The sequence below is a fragment of the Trichomycterus rosablanca genome, chromosome 8, assembly GCF_030014385.1.
Source record: "Trichomycterus rosablanca isolate fTriRos1 chromosome 8, fTriRos1.hap1, whole genome shotgun sequence".
NCBI classification, from domain to species: Eukaryota; Metazoa; Chordata; class Actinopteri; order Siluriformes; family Trichomycteridae; genus Trichomycterus; species Trichomycterus rosablanca.
Window position 1 is genome coordinate 24301491 of NC_085995.1, and position 16511 is coordinate 24318001.

The 16511-nt window shown below is 42.5% G+C and overlaps 1 protein-coding gene across 2 annotated transcripts in view; it reads left to right on the forward strand.

The window, feature by feature from the left end:
• ppargc1b (peroxisome proliferator-activated receptor gamma, coactivator 1 beta) overlaps positions 1–16025 on the forward strand; it is an 81733-nt gene extending 65708 nt beyond the window's left edge. Inside the window, exons 4-12 of one of the 2 annotated variants that reach the window (XM_062999952.1) lie at positions 3492–3605; positions 6355–7258; positions 8650–8695; positions 9439–9503; positions 11619–12120; positions 13039–13099; positions 14082–14200; positions 14293–14420; positions 15659–16025. In XM_062999952.1, coding sequence (XP_062856022.1) covers positions 3492–3605; positions 6355–7258; positions 8650–8695; positions 9439–9503; positions 11619–12120; positions 13039–13099; positions 14082–14200; positions 14293–14420; positions 15659–15750 — 2031 coding nt within the window. In that variant the 3' untranslated portion in view covers positions 15751–16025. Of the gene's footprint in view, positions 1–3491; positions 3606–6354; positions 7259–8649; positions 8696–9438; positions 9504–11618; positions 12121–12360; positions 12501–13038; positions 13100–14081; positions 14201–14292; positions 14421–15658 lie in introns of those variants that run through there. The other variant, XM_062999953.1, reaches the window with a different exon arrangement.
• The last annotated feature ends 486 nt before the right edge of the window (positions 16026–16511 follow it).

A 16511-nucleotide genomic window follows, 5' to 3' on the forward strand; every position in this document is an offset into this window, starting at 1 on the left:
GTTGAAGGTTACAAAGGTTTTATTGTTGGTGATTCTGTGGAAACAGCTAAATGTCTGGTGCTGGTAATGACTGGGCAGAATTAGTGGGTGAAAATTGAGGTAAATGGGTCTGTCTGAATACCTAGTGCGCTCTCTACATAGAAACATTTTGCGTCATCCTGCGTCTGATCCAGAGAAGATGCCTTAAAATGCTGCCTATGATGCCTTATTCTGAGCGATATTCTAACTGAATAATGAGGGAGCTCCGTGTGCTTCCTCAGCTGTGAAGGAAATCCCAGAATTCAGTGCAGCACAATTTTCCTCACAAAAAATTCTAACATAGCGAACACAAATGCAAGTAATTCTTATTATTTTTTATTTTTATAAATGCATACATTTATTTGCAGTTGTGGGTTTGCCAGTGACAGTTGTGTCAGTGTAACAGTTTTCGGTACACGGAGGGAGAAGTTAGCTGGCATGCTAGTGGATTGTGTTGCATCAGTCCTAACTGTGTTAGCTTAGTAAGCTAAAATTGCAGCGGTAGGCCGGGCAGCCAATGGCATTAATGCTGTCTAAGTAGTGCATCTAAATATTGTCAGAAACCTTTCTTTTTAGGCAGCTAGCTAGGTAGGCAGTGGGAAGCAAGGCAGCTTACTAGGTTTTCAGACAGACCCATTATGTTTAATTAGGGCATAATTAAATAAAGTGGACAAACACTTCTAAAAATGTTTGGTCTTGTTTATAAAACTGCGGGATATTCCACTAGCACACGCAACTCCTCGGTTCGAAACTCAGCGTTGCCACCGGTCGGCTGGGCTTCATCTAGCCGGCATAATTGGCAGTGCCTGCAGCAGACGTCTCTGCTAGGGCGGGATGACCGGATTATGTGGGTGGGGTCTTCAAATGCTGTGTAAGGACCCTGATATGCAGATAGAGAGGCGCCTGTGCATAGGTAAAAAAGGGTTCTGCTAAGGGCTGCGTGTGGGTCGGAGGAGGCGTGAGCAGCAATATACCCATCTCGACTGCAATCAGGGATCCCCCAGCAGCGGAAGACAAACTGACTATGCTAAATTGGGAGAAAATGCATAAATAAAATAGGAAAAAAAACTGTTTCAGCCATGTGACCTTGTTTGATTTATGGTAGGTCTGACCTTTGCAATACTGATCTTCTCAAATACATTACCTGTAGATTTACTTATTAGCTACAGCATTTATTTGTTATACAAATAATTATTTCCATTACACTGGATCTTCCCGATTGGCACCAGTGAAATGTCGCTCTATTTAAAGTGACTGTTTCCAACCCACACCAAAACGACTCCAGTGCCAATAGCTGTACCTGCCCATTCATGTACGTGAATTATGCAATCATTTATGCAATCATTTGCCAGATGATTTATTATATTGATCACATGATCAGTCAAAATATCTTTAAATTGCTTTGCAGTCACCCTTCCCTTTAAGTGGACAAGTGGACTCAAACTATGGCCAGAAATGCCTTCTACATTTATTCATTAGTGTTTTGTGGGTGGTTTTTTTCCTAAATCCTGAAGTTGTTAAGTGAAGGTATTCTGAATACTGACATGCATCTACCGGGCGAGTCACAATTATGTTAACACTTGAATGGCGGAAACAATTTGTTTACAAAACACACTTCATATGTGTAAGATGATTTACAGGACAGTCTCAACCTGTTCGCCATCATGCTCAACACAAAAACCAGCGAGCAACAGTACCATTTAAAGCTCGGACACACATTTCGTGAGGAATAGATCCATTAGTGTTAACATAATTTGACTCACCCAGTACATTAAAAAAGAAATTCCTGATACGCCTGCATGTATTGAACGAGACAGTTTGACACAATGTGGCACAATCTTAAAAAAGCTCACTAAATTGAGCTTTAAAATGTTAATAATTCAAATTTTCTTCACATTTCACAGCTCTTACTTTTGAAAAAAAAATGAAAAGAGCTTAAAAGCTTTTCAGTAAACGTTCAGGTGGCGCAGTGGTAAAACACGCTAGCACACCAGAGCTGACATTTCGAACTCGTCGGTTCGAAACTCAGCTCTGCCATCCGGCTGGACTGGGCTGCTATGTGAACGTTTGGCTGTTGTTCATACAGGGTGGGAGCCAGATGGGGACCTCATAACGTCTTCACAGAGTTGAGAGATAATGCGTTGATCAAAGCTGTGCACAAAGCTGATCCGCATATGAACTCGCCTCGTGCAGGTGAAAAGATGCAGTCGGCTACTGCACACGTGTCGGAGGGGGCGTGTGTTAGTTTGTTGTGCTCAATCGGAGTGGGGGTCAGCACCAGTAGAGAGGAAGCGTAACACAATTGGGTAAAAATTGGACAACCTCAAAATGCATAAAAAAAGAAGCTTTCCAGAATCATCAGTGGATCATTTTATTGAATTGTGCCGTGTAGGATCATAACGGCAGCTCGGCCCCATAAATCATCTTCAGATAAAAAACAACCTGAACATTCAAATCTAAGTAAAATGTGGCATTTATAAAAGGGTTAAGATAAACAATTTAATTCAGATATCATGTCATTCTAACTGACAGACAGAATGTAAATGAATGTAAATTTATGCCACAGCAAGGCATTATATCTATCTGCATTTATCTCCTCTTAATTTTTACTGTTTGTGTGCAATTTGTTGCTTAATGATGTGGAACGATTTTTTTCTTCAAACAAACAGCTGCGGCTGCCCAACATCCAGTCTACGCTGATTTATTTTTGGTGTATTTAGTCATAGAACTATAAAAAAAAATGAACAAACAAACCAAAAAAACGTCCTTATCAGACAGGCTGGACTGTAATAAAAGGTTCAGAGCGCCCTCCACAGGCCTACACTGCAAATTCAGCCTGGCCCCTTCAATAAGGCCCGTCTGTTAGAAACAAGGGCCTCGTTGTGAAACAGCAGGCCCTGCGAGGAGGAAGAGAGCCGAGCACATGCTTTATAGAGTAGACGTACTGGCATGCCGGTGGCGTTTTGTATAGCAAGACAGAAGCCCCCCCCCGATGCTGCTTCACTTCCTTCAATGGAGTCTCAGAAGCATAGTGGGCAGAGCTGCCAAACTGGCACACTACCTACAGCTTTGGGTTATTTTCCCCTGCTGCTTTCATCATCGTTTTTCCACAACGCTCATCCCAAGATCCCTGGTTACTCTCAGAAAGCCAGCATTTGTGTACTTGGTGTACCTCTCTAGTGTTTTTCTCCCTCGGTACACACCAGGACAGTGCGTGGGGAATCTTTGTGGCAGCTTTTCATTTGTATGCAGTGTTTTTGTGATAAAATAAACATAAATCATCCAACACAGCAGGAATTATTAGTAGTGGATGGTGTAAGTGTTGCTGTTTGATCATGTTCTACTACAAACTGTGTGTTGTTGATGTTTTATATGGATGAATGGATGAAGTGACATGACTGCTAATTAGCCGTTCCCTCTCTCTCTCTCTCTCTCTCTCGCTATATATCTTCTGTCTTGCTTTCTGGATACAGCTAAAGAAGCTCTTACTGACCCCCCCAAATGGGCTCACGAGTCTGGACATTAACAAAGTGAGCAGTGTGCTTAGTAAGACTCCGCAAATCAAACCCGTCTGGTCTCATCCAAAGGTAAGCCGAGTCCGACTAAACCCTTTTAAATAGTCTATACTGCTGTAGTATACACCGATCATTAACATTAAAACCACCTCCTAGTTTCTCCACTCACTGTCCATTTTATCAGCTCCACTTACCATATAGAAGCACTTTGTAGTTCTACAATTACTGACTGTAGTCTATCTATTTCTCTGCATGCTTTTTTAGCCTGCTTTCACCCTGTTCTTCAGTGGTCAGGACCCCCACAGAGCAGGTATTATTTAGGTGGTGGTATCGTTCTCAGCACTGCAGTGACACTGACATGGTGGTGGTGTGTTAGTGTGTGTTGTGCTAGTATGAGTGGATCAGATACAGCAGCGCTGCTGGAGTTTTTAAATACCGTGTCCACTCACTGTCCACTCTATTAGACACTCCTACCTAGTTGGTCCACCTTTTAGATGTGAAGTCAGAGACGACCGCTCATCTATTGCTGCTGTTTGAGTTGGTCATCTTCTCGACCTACATCAGTGGTCACAGGACGCTGCCTACGGGGCACTGTTGGCTGGATATATTTTTGATTGGTGGACTATTCTCAGTCCAGCAGTGACAGTGAGGTGTTTAAAAACTCCATCAGCGCTGCTGTGTCTGATCCACTCATACAAGCACAACACACACTAACACACCACCACCACGTCAGTGTCACTGCAGTGTCACTGCAGATCCACCACCCAAATAATACAGTAGGTAGGTCCTGGGGGGTCCTGACTATTGAAGAACAGTGTGAAAGGGGGCTAACAAAGCATGCAGAGAAACAGATGGACTACAGTCAGTAATTGTAGAACTACAAAGTGCTTCTATATGGTAAGGGGAGCTGATAAAATGGACAGTGAGTGTAGAAACAAGAAGGTGGTTTAAATGTTATGGCTGATTGGTGTATTCTTTATTACTTGTTAGTTGAGAGAGATTTTGCAGGAGTTGTTCAGAAACCCAGACCACGTTCCTGTGCCGTGCCGCATGTCTGCTTTGACGTGTTTAGCTTAGCCGAATTACCTCTGACTGTGGCCATCTGTCACAGCAAAGCCACAGTCACCAAAAGAGTAAAGGGCTGCCCTGCTACAAACTGCAAGCTTACATAAAGACTGATTCACCAATTAGATTGCATTAAATTGACTGAAGCTGACGTTCATCTGACAAATTGGGCAGACTAGTGGTTAAGGAACTGGACTAGTAATCGAAAGGTCACCAGTTCAAGTCCCACCACTGCCAGGTTACAACTGTTGGGCCTTTAAGCAAAGCCCTTAACTCTCAATTAGTTAGACACTGTACTGTTACAGTACTGTAAGTCGCTTTGGATAAAAGTGTCTGCTAAATGTAGAAAATCTAAATGTTAATGTAAATTGCACCCCTGTACCAAGTAATGTCTGCACCCTGGTTATGGTTGCAGACATTACAAGTTTAAATTCTGATGTAGCATGTTAAAAACGGGCAACCAGACAGCCTAAAAGTAGACTATAGGACAAAGTTCAGGTATTTTGAAGGCCCTTGTCTGTTCCTGGTGCATAAAGCAAGGTTTATAAAGACATGGAAATGCTACAGCAGCCTGCAGAGTCCTGACCTCAATGCCACTGAACCCCTTTGGAATGAACTGGGACGTTGATTAAAGCCCCGTCCATATATTGAAATATTAGTATCCGTTGTACCTGGTACCATTACATTGAGCAGACGCTTTTGTCCAAAGCGACTTAAAGTACTGTCACAGTATATTGTCTAAGCAATTGAGTGTTAAGAGCCTTGCTCAAGGGCCCAACAGTGACAACCTAGCAGTGGTAAGGCTTGAACCAGTGACCTTTTAATTACTAGTCCAGTATCTTAAGCGCAAGGCTACAACTCCTGTTCTTTAACTTCTCTACGTCGTGAGGTGGACGATGCACGATCTTGGAGAAAACAGAAATCATCTGACCAACTGACCTCTTTCTGGCGCTTTGATGTCTAGTTCGGACACCTGCGTGCACATTGTAGCATTGTAGGTGCTTTCTACGGTGGGCAGGAGCTGTTGCGACACATTCACCCCATCACAGTAGATCTTTTGTTGCTCCGTACTAGACATCATAGCCTAAATGTCCTCTGGCATCAATAAGTAACCTGTCAGCGGTTTGTGGCTCGTCCCTCCTCTGACCACTGTCGATGGACAGGACCAGGACATCACCAGCAGGTCCCTCAGCTTCTGTATATTGAAGTGGATCGTCCCACAGTGCATCTTGGTGCCATCTCTTCTGCTGTTAAAAGTGGGCACTTTCACTGCCCTGTAACTACACAGCCTCATACACAGAAGAGTTGCCCTCTGTTGCGACATTTTTGGTTATACTCACCGTGGTGGGCTGTGAGCACCTCTGGTGGTTTTTGCACCCCTAGTTGCACCCCTGGTTGCACCCCTGCAGCAGATAAAAGTCTGCTGGGTGGGAAAAGACCAGACTAAGTAGGTGGGGTCTTCAAACGCTGTGCAAGGACCCTGGTTAGCAGACCGAGGAGCCTGTGCAGAAGTATGTGCTTCCACTTAAGCACGGGTGAATAAAAAGAGGTTGAGGGACTGCATATGTGTCGGAGGGGGCGTGGAGCAGGCAAATATACACTCCTCTAACACAATCAGGATCCCTAGCAGCAGTAGACTAATTGGCTATGCTAAAATCTGGAGAAAAAGGGAGAAAATTCAGTAATAAATAGAAAAAAAAATCATAACATCTTAATTTTTGTATAAAAATATATATATATTTTTTTTTTTTTGCAGCGAGACAGAACATCTGCATCAGAAAGGAAGCCACGTGCATTCAGGCCTGCAGGCCACCTCTGCACCGAGCTGCACCGTCACCTCACCCAGGAGCCCAACACTGAGGGCACACCCTCAGCCGACACCGAGGAAGAAGAAGAGGAGGACGAAGAGGATGAGGACAGTGACTCGGAGGATGAGGGGGAAGAGGAAGAGGAATCTTCATCCTGCAGCGAGGTGGAGAGCAATGTGTGCGCTGAACCACCCGAGCCTCAGTTCCCCTCCGAAAAGGAGCGTAACTCTGTAGTGGAGCTGATCCGCTACATGCACACGTACTGTGTCCCCATGCGCAAACAGGCCAGCTGGGACCGCAAGGAGCGTGAAAACCAGGCACGCAGGGCAAAAGCCGAAAATCCCGCAGTGCCCCGCAACGTCACGCCCACCATTTCCAAACTCGCCACCACGAGTGCCAGCACTGCCACCGCCAGTGTAGTAACCAAGCCCAGGAATCCCTTCGCACGGCGGCGGGAAACCAAGTCTCATTCACTGCTCAAGGAGCTACTGGAGGCCGTCGCCTTATTCGACGTGAGCAAGCCTTACAGACTGCACAGTCCCCCTTACAGCCATAGCAGGGGTGCAGCAGGCGGTCCCAAAACTGAGCACAAAGTCATGAGCGTCACAGAGAGCTCACAGGCGGATTCCAAACGGCCAAAATCCTCGGACCCGGATGAGGGCTCGTTTTCCGTTCGGCGCTCCCGCCGTTTGGCATCGTTTCCAAGTCGCTTCGCAAAGCGATCACGCATGAGTGGGCGCTCCACCGAGGACAAGAGCTCAGTCCGACAGCTAAGTGTGGATTCTCCTGTCGAGGAGAGCAATCAAAACGCCCGGAAGAGTCCCGAAACCTCGACCCCCTGCTGTAATGATGGTAAGAGAATCCAAGCAGATGTCACAAGTACTGCATACACAAAATGTATGTGGACACCACACCTAATTAGAGTTCAGGTGTATTTAACAGATGTCAAATTAATTATAAAAATAAATTAAGTGTTTCTAGCATGACCAGTGATCTACACAGAGCCTTGACTTTATTCCCACTAAACATCTTTGGGATGAACAGGAACATCTGTTGCGAACCAGCCTCCTTGCTGAACATCTGTACCTGAACTCACAAATGCTTTTTGACTAAATGGGCACAAACTGCCACTGACACAGTCCAGAGCTTGTGGAATTTCTTGCCCAAAGTAGAAAGAGCGGCTCTGTATTGATGCCCATGGATTTCCAGATGTCCACTAATGGTCTGGGTCTACATAATGTTAACTATATACGAGGGATCTTCAAAAAGTTTCAGCACTTTATATTTTGGTAGGAAATGGTGAGGGTGGGAGGAGTAGTAATTGGTCGTGTCTGAGACACAGAGAGATCTTATAGTCCGGATTTAGCGCCATCTGATTTCCACCTTTTTGGTTCTCTCAAAGAAGCTTTAAGTGGAAGAAGATTTTCATGTGATGATGATGTGAAAGCAGTTTTAAAAAAGTGCGGAAACTTTTTGAAGAACCCTCGTAGTATAATCGACTAATTGAGAAACATCAGGGGTTCTGCCTATCAGGCAGGCAGTTTTATTTACTCATAATCATCAGTCAATTCCTTCAACTAATACTTGCTATTATTTTATATTATTGTATTGTAGTATTGTATAATATACATCGGACAAGTAGTCTACTCATGTTAAGTGTGCTTGGGTGGCGCAGTGATTAATTGCAATAGCCCTCTACTGCTGGGGTCCCAGGTTTAAATCCCCAGGCCCCTTGTCTATATACGGACATGATTGGCTATGTCTGGGAAGGGGAGGTTGGCTGATGGATTAGTGTCTTGTCCAGGGTGTGTTCCTGCGTCACGACCAGTGAATACACGGAAACCGAACCCACTATGACCCCGACTAAGATAAAGATGAAATAATGACTCATGCCTATCACTAGTATCTCAACATGATCAGTTTCCTGCTACTCTGTTGGTAATGAGTAACAGATCTAGCGTGCACGACAATGGTGAGACCCAAGTTTGAATCTCAGCAGTGCCACCGGCCTGGCTGGGCGTTTAACAGGCATAGCTGGTTGTGTCTGTGGGAGGGAAGTTTGGCGGGAATTCTGTCTGAGGTGGCTACTAGTGCCAAAGATTTTTCAGTACTAGTAAACAGGATGTGTGTTTCTGCATGGTAGTTGCATAGCTGCTACTAAATTCTAAGATTTTGGTTGAAAATGTTAAGACTTTGATAATTGGTGATGATCTCTTACTACATGTCTCTTTTTTTTTCTATAGAAAAGCGTGCCCGCCTTTGTCTGCCACTGACTTCTAAATCCACAGGGTGAGTATTTTCCTTTCACTACTCCTCTAATCTAAATCACTGGAGACACAATGTCCCAAATGACTTCTGGGAGCCTTCGAGTGATACTACAGGTTTAATATCCTAAAGTACTTTGTTAGCCTAGTGTGCTAACGCTGGTGTATAAATTACTTATAGCATGTTTGGTTTACAATTCTGTCTTGTGCTCTGTTGTAATGAGACACAACCAGTTCAGATCTAGTGAACTAAGAAATCCTAAAGAAATACCAAAATCTTAAGAAATACCAAACATAAACCGGAAATGTGTAACATACACTATTTGACCAAAAATATGTGGACGCCTGACAATAAGCTTGTTGGACATTCAGTTCCAGAACTATAGCCATTGATACAGAGTTGCCCACCTAGCATCTGTAACAGCTGCCCTTCTGTGAACCAAATTTTGGTCTCATTAATGTCTGTGAGAATTTGTTATCATTCAGTTAGAAGAGCATTTGTGAGATAATCCCTAATGTGCAGTGAGGTCGGGATCAGGACTACAACACGACACCAAGTTCACACTGAATTTGTCAAACCATGGCCTTCCCCAAATTGTCGCTACGAATCTGTTGGTTATAGGCGTGGCTGAAACACTGATTTTGATGATTAGAAGAGGGGTCTTAAGACTTTTGGTCATACAGTGTAGTTTATGAATCAGCTACTCTTGTTGTTAGTCACAGTGTGTGGTGATGATTTTTCTTTCTCTGTGTCTTTGTTGTGATCAGAGATACCCAGTATCCCAGCAGGCCGTTTGAACAGACTCTCTGTGTGGAACTATGTGGAACTGCAGGTACGTCATGCTTTTGAACTGCTCCTGTATTCAAACCCATGCCAGGCAGATGCCGCAGATGCTTGGTATAAAGATGAGTTCTGGGTAATGCAACAAGCTACATGAATAATGAAGCAAAGTGTTCTGTTACATCACAGACCCTCTGTTTGACTAACTGTGACATTTACATTACATAGAGCCAGTGTTGGTTTACATCTAATACTTATTCTAGTCAGGTAGCACAGTGGCACAGCCGGTAGAGCTGGTGCCGTGCAGCAACAAGAGTCCTGGAGGCCAGTGTTTATTCCTCACTGTCTGAAGTTTATGTACATTCTCCGAATATGTCTTTCCATCTCCCCAAATCATATGAAAATCTCTTTAATATAAAAAAATAACATAAAGAAATACAAATAAAAAAAAACAAATAAAAAGCAGTAGTAGAATAGAAGATTTATTATTGGAAGTAAAATGAAAATGCACACGTATAATATAATATATAAAAAATATAACAATTATATAAAATTTATAATTATTATATATAGTTTTTATATTTTCATTTTATAATGTTTTTATATAATAATCTATATAGCACAGTGTTTTACATAAATAAAAAAGAAGTAGTAGAATAGGTGTTATAATTAAAATTAGAACAAAAAAATAATATTAATAAAAGGTTATTTATATAGCACCTTATATACATAAAAATTCAGTAAATACAGTAGAGGAAGAAGGTAATTAAAATAAAGAAATAATAAAAAATAAAAAAATGCAACAAATAAAAGTAATAGTTGAATGGGGGATATATTATAAGTGAAATAAAAATGCAGAAGCTAAAAGGAATTATTAAGAATACTAACAAGAAAGTTAATAATATAATTTTACTAATAAAAATGATAATACTAACATATAACAACAAAAAATAAAGTATAATGATAAAAATAATTTGTAATTATTTAGAAAAAATAATTGGTATTTATATTGCACCTTTTATACATGAAAACATAGCAGGACAAGAAAAAAGAAAATAAAGAAATAATAAAAAATACAACAAATAAAAGCAAAAGTTAAATAGGGTAAGTAAAATCAATAAAAATAAAATGCATCTAAAAAAAAAAGTCAGATTACTAAAAGCAAAACGTGGACAGAGGGATATGTTTATTGGTCATGTGTTCCAGATCTTTGGTGCACAACCCCAAAATGCTGCATCTTCTCCATATTCCACATATGAAACTTAAAAAAGAGTGAAGGCTAGCACTAGCAGATCCTGGAACATAATCTATCAGGCTCTCAAAAATGCGTGAAGGTGCTAAACCATTTCGACATTTATGAACTGTAGTAAAGCCTTCTTGTGGATCCTGATGAAAACAGGCAGTCGTGGGGTGATGCTAAAACTTCTCTAATATGGTCTTGTTTTCTAGACCGTGTGTTCAGTGTTCTTGCTGCTGTGGGGATTGTTGTAGTTAGTTGTACTTCTTAGAAGTCTCATGAACAAAGCAGTAAAGTCATCAAGTTTAATTTTTTAGCATTTTGTAGACAGAGATAGGTTCAAAAGTCGTGCTGTATTCCTTAAATGATGATAAAGCAGTTTTAGTATTATCACTTTTATTATAACTGTTAAGGAGTGAGTGAGAGACCTGTGATCTTTAGGTTTAGGTCATTTTTACTTATTGAACCAGTCACCTACCCCTTAGACCTAGACCTAGGCCTTGTGCATTGGGGCATTGTCATACTAGAAGAGCTTATTCTTGTACATAATACAAACTACAATACATAAAACCTCCTACTGCATTGAAAAAGCTACCAGAACCCCTTACTGTAGGGGTCAAACATTTAGACCTGTACCATTCTCTTGGTGTACACCACACTTGCCAGCTCATCTTAAGACTATGATGTATGATATAAACTGAATGCAAACTTTACACCTCAAAGTCCAACTTTTTAGGGTTCAGTCACTGTTCGTACTGAGACACTAGTCAGGTGAGCAGCATGACTGAAGCTCCTGCCATCTTGTTTTCTAGCTATCTTTATCCATAGCAGTGGCCCGCTTAAAGGAATCATTTAAACGACTCTTGTGAATGATTATTACCTAATTGCTTCTTTTGCAAGTTTAAATTTGGTTTTTTTGCCATTTTGCAGGATTGACTCCGCCCACGACACCCCCCCACAAGCCTGTCGAGGAGGAGCTCTTCAAACCAGAGGGTAAAACCGAACTGCCCGGTAAAGGCTTTTGCCCAGTACGGACACACCTCCGGAAACTTCCCGAGCAGACCGAGCTGTACGCCCAGCTGCAGCGAATGGGCCCAACGAGTGAAGTCGAGACTAAGCGCGGCTATGGTGACCACGACTACTGCCTGCTGAACCTAGGTGAGAGTCACAAGAGGATCGCTGCCATCCTTCCCGCATCCGTCTGCCACACCAAGATGGAAGAGACAGAGGTGGAGATTGGGGAGAAGAACAGACAGAAAGAGATGCCGGCTGAAAGGGAGGAGGCTCAGCAGGTTGAACTATCTCCAGATTTATCCCCACGCCCACCTGAGGAGCCCGGGCAACCCTCGCCGGCCTGCTCACCCATGCCTGAAGCTGATGAGTCCCGGGACTCGTGTCATCCACCCTCACCCTGCCAACAACTTAACTCCAGGTAATAAGATACCTAAATTCTCCAGGCTCAAGATGAGCTCAGTTCTAATGGCAGCTGCATTGGTAGTGACATCATGATCTATCTCAAGGATTTTAACGTCATGTTTTAACACTTTGGTTACAGTCATGACAGGACAGGTAGTTACTGGTTACACAAGATTCATCAATTTTTAATGTCAGATACAGTCAAGGGCAATTTTGTATCTCCAATTCACCTCACTTGCAAGTCTTTGGTCTGTAGGAGGAAACCCACGCAGACACGGGGAGAGCATGCAAACTCCACACAGAAAGGACCCAGTGGGTAATACTGTCGCCTCACAGCAAGAAGGTCCTGGGTTCGATTTCTAGGTGGTGTGGTCTTGGAGTGGAGTGGAGGTTGTATTTACATGGAGATTCTCATCATCCACCATGGGTTCAATGATGCAATTGATTTCAACCATAATGATGCACTGCTGGACCATCCGCAATGAAACATGGTTGTGCGTCAATGGATTTTGCTTGGTAATGGATTAAAAAAGCTTTAAACTGTTGATGGAACACATCGCAACTTAATGACATTTATCAGCTCTGATTCCAACTGCCTAATCTAGCACTTCAAATCTATTTTCCTCTACAGTGTCAACTGGAAATGAACATACAGTCCAAAGACATGCAAGAGAGGTCAATTGGAGGTAAAAAATAGTTTGACATTAAACACCTGAACTGATAAATCTTGTGTAATGAGCAACTACCGTTCCTGTCATGAATATAACCAAATGGTAAAACGTGACATTAAAATCCTAATAAATAAATAAATAAATACTGTTTAAAATATAAACCAAGGCTCGGTAAGTATCACGGTCACCTCACAGCGAGAACATTTTTAGACAGAAGCCTGTAATGTAACCAGTTGAACTCTTCTCTGTTTGGCTTGTTGTAGTTGTGAGAGTCACCTCGACCAGCAGAGCAATAACATTACACATGGAAAAGATGAGGATGGGGTAAGTGTTCAGTACAGCACACTGTTGATGATTGTAAAAGATGTTTTCTACCCTTTTGTTCATGAATCAAAAAATCTGAAATACAGTTTATCTGGATCATATCACTATACGATATATGGCCAAAAGACATTCCTCTTAGTTATATCAAAATAAATCAATCCACTTAATTATTAAGTGAGCTCTCTACATAGACATCATTTTACATGCACTTGAGAAGAAGGCTGTCTAAATTCTTAGATACTTTAAAATGCTGCCTACTGAGGTGCCTTATTTCAAAGCTATAATCTGACTGAATAATGAGGGAGCATCCGATGCTTCTTTAGCGGTGAAGGCAATCCCAGCATTCAGTGTGGCACAACTTCTCTCACAATAAGTGACACATATGGCAGACGAATTATTTTCAAATGTAAATTAATTCTGATTGATCTTTAATTTTAATTTGTATAAAGGTGTACTTGTGTCATTTGTTTGCAAATTCTGGCTTGTCAGTGACAGTTTAACCATTTTCAGTACACGAAGTGAGATGTTAGCTGATATGCTAGCGGGTTGTGCCGCCTCAGCCCTTTGGTTTGAATGGTCTGAGGCTAACTGTTTACTTTACTTTAAATGAAAAAGTAGTGTCTCTAAATAATCTGCCATGTAAGTTCAATGTCTTAATAGAATTGTCTATACATAGGCAGCTGCCTAGGTAGGCAGTAGGCAGCGAGGCAGCTCATTAGGTTTCAGACAGACCCATTTGGTACTTGTTGGAAATTTGATTGCGAGCCAGTGACAAAATGGGTACAAATTCCTACAGACACACACATTCTTGTGGAAGGTGTGTGTATTAGTGTGAGATAGTGGCAGGTCCATTATAATGCTCATGGTTTTGAAAAACTTTAGCGCAACAAGCTCAGTGTCCACATACATTTGACCATATAGTATACATTAATTTATATTTAGTGCCAATGTAAATATTTGATGGGGTGTCTTTGGGTCTCAGGACAAGTGCCAAGTGTTGTACATTCACAACCTGCCGAGCAGCGTCACACAGGCCGTCCTGCGCAAGCGCTTCGAAGCCTTCGGTGAGCCAGACGACTGCAGAGTGCTCATCAAAAACGAGTAGGTTCAGATCTGTTCTCAGTTACTCAAACTTCCCAATTTGTGCTGGATGGTGCGAATCTGACCAGTGTACATGTGGGCGTGTTTTGTAGGGAGCGCTGTGGCATCATCACTTTCAGACAGACTCAGAACGAGGTCAATCAGAAGCACAGGCGGGACTTAATGGGTCAGCATGGAGGAAATGGTCGCAGGTTCAGCAGGAAGCGATACATAGATCTGGGTAAGTTCACTGTGGGATTTCCAAGAAGCCTCGTGGTCAGGTGATCAGCCATATATTAATATCTGTGCTGCACTCGAAGCATTCCTGGTGAATACGCTTCTATTTTTAGATGATCTTTGGTCTCATATTGGCCAGCCCATGTCCGCCTTGGGCCACTGTCGGGCATCGGTGGCTGATCACTACTTGATAGCAGACGTTGGCTCTCGGCAATTTAAATCCGCATCGGCTGAGCGTATTAAATCGGAATTAGATGCAGCCGCGAGGCAGAAGCGTCTAACTGGCTTCATATCCTGCTGAATCAGGAGCTCATTTGTCAGGTTCTGCTCATCTGCTATACTAGCTGTGTTTTTGCAATGACCAGACCAAGCAGACCAGACCAAAATTAATTGCTTTGGATGCTGATATCTATCATGGGTATTGATCATGGGTACCCATGATGCCAAATTACACACATACATTAAAATTGCCAATGTAGCTATAGCAACATTTGCCTGAATGTTACAGCATTCGCATCAAAACAAATCACGAACAATTATCACGTTACTTACTCGCTGTCTTAGTACTGCGTCTAAATACTCTGCCTTATGAGGGCAAGCTGTAGCCTAGCGGTTAAGGTACTGGACCAGTAATCAGATGAACGCTGGTTGGGCCCTTGAGCAATTGCTCAGACTGTATACTGTAATGTAAGTCACTTTGGATAAAGGCGTCTGCTAAATGCCGAAAATGTAAATGAGTTCAGTGTCTAATTAGAATCCTCTCTACTGAGGCAGCTGCCCAGGTAGGCAGCATGGCAGCTCACTAGGTTTTCAGACAGACCCATTGTTTGTAGTTACAAGCTCTGTGATGCCATCACTCTGTGACTGATATTATGGGAGCGGATTGGCACATTGATCACATTGATCTGCCCATTACTAGGCTTGTAAAGAGGCAGCAAGCTGGCTGCAAAAATATCTTATATCTAAATAGGAAGCACATGCTAGCCACACCCTTTTGAATGGATGGTTGTCTCTGAAAGCAGAGAGCAGAAATATTAATAGTCTTTTGGAATGTAACCCAAAGCCTGACTGGTTATTTCATATATTCAAATATGAATGCTAGAAAGTCTGGAACTTTTCATATTTACCACAACTGTAGATGGTTTAGACTTGGGTAGTAAAGAAAGCAATACAATGTAAATGCTGGCTGATCAGATGTTAAAATGCTGGTGCGCTAACGTTCCACTGTGCTCTGTTGTACAGACGAGGCAGGACCAGGTCCAGTGAAGAGCAAGTACGACGCCCTGGACTTTGATACTCTACTAAAGGAGGCTCAGAGGAGTCTGCAGCGCTGATACGCCTTAAAGCGAGCTCGGTGATCCTCGCTCCAGAGCTGCCTCAACCTCAGCCCAGACTCCACCTCATGTTTACATTTTTGAACTTTGAATCGGGAAAAGGGGGGGCGGGTTGAGGGACGACGGAACTCTTGATAAGGACGGAGTGCCGTCGAGGCACGAGGACAAGTAAAAAACTCAAGAAATGAAACAAGAAGAAAAATGTGTGGGCGTCTATAAAAAACACGAGCGGCCTCTGCTGACTCGGAGCGGCGCTGGCTTCTGTAGCAAACCCTCGCTCTGTCCGTTTGGTCGTTGTGACGTCTGTTTGCGTGTTGCTTTTTTGCGTTTTTTTTTTTTTTTTTTTAACTTTTCGTCACTTTTTTGGTGGAACCTCAACTTTCACCGTTTTGTCGTATGAGTATCTAAACAATAACTGCTTTATATTAGCGAAATTTTGTGGATGTTCAACCGTGTGTGTTACATTGACAAAAGAGAAAAAAAACTAACAAAAAAAACTGACAACGTAGAGTTTACAAATCAAAAAGGAGAGGAAAAAAATCGTCTTTTTGTCAGTTTAGTGCTTCCTTATTTCATCTATGCACTTAAACGAGGTAGCGCTTGTGGTTTCTTGCTTCTCCTTGTCGTCTCTGGCCCTCTCTGGGTTTTGCTGCCGGCTGCCACGTTTAACAAGCAATGAAACCCGAAGACCTGACCGACCTAGCTGACCTGTTCGCATTTACTCTCTCAGTTATGCTCAAAACACTCATCAAAACACTTCA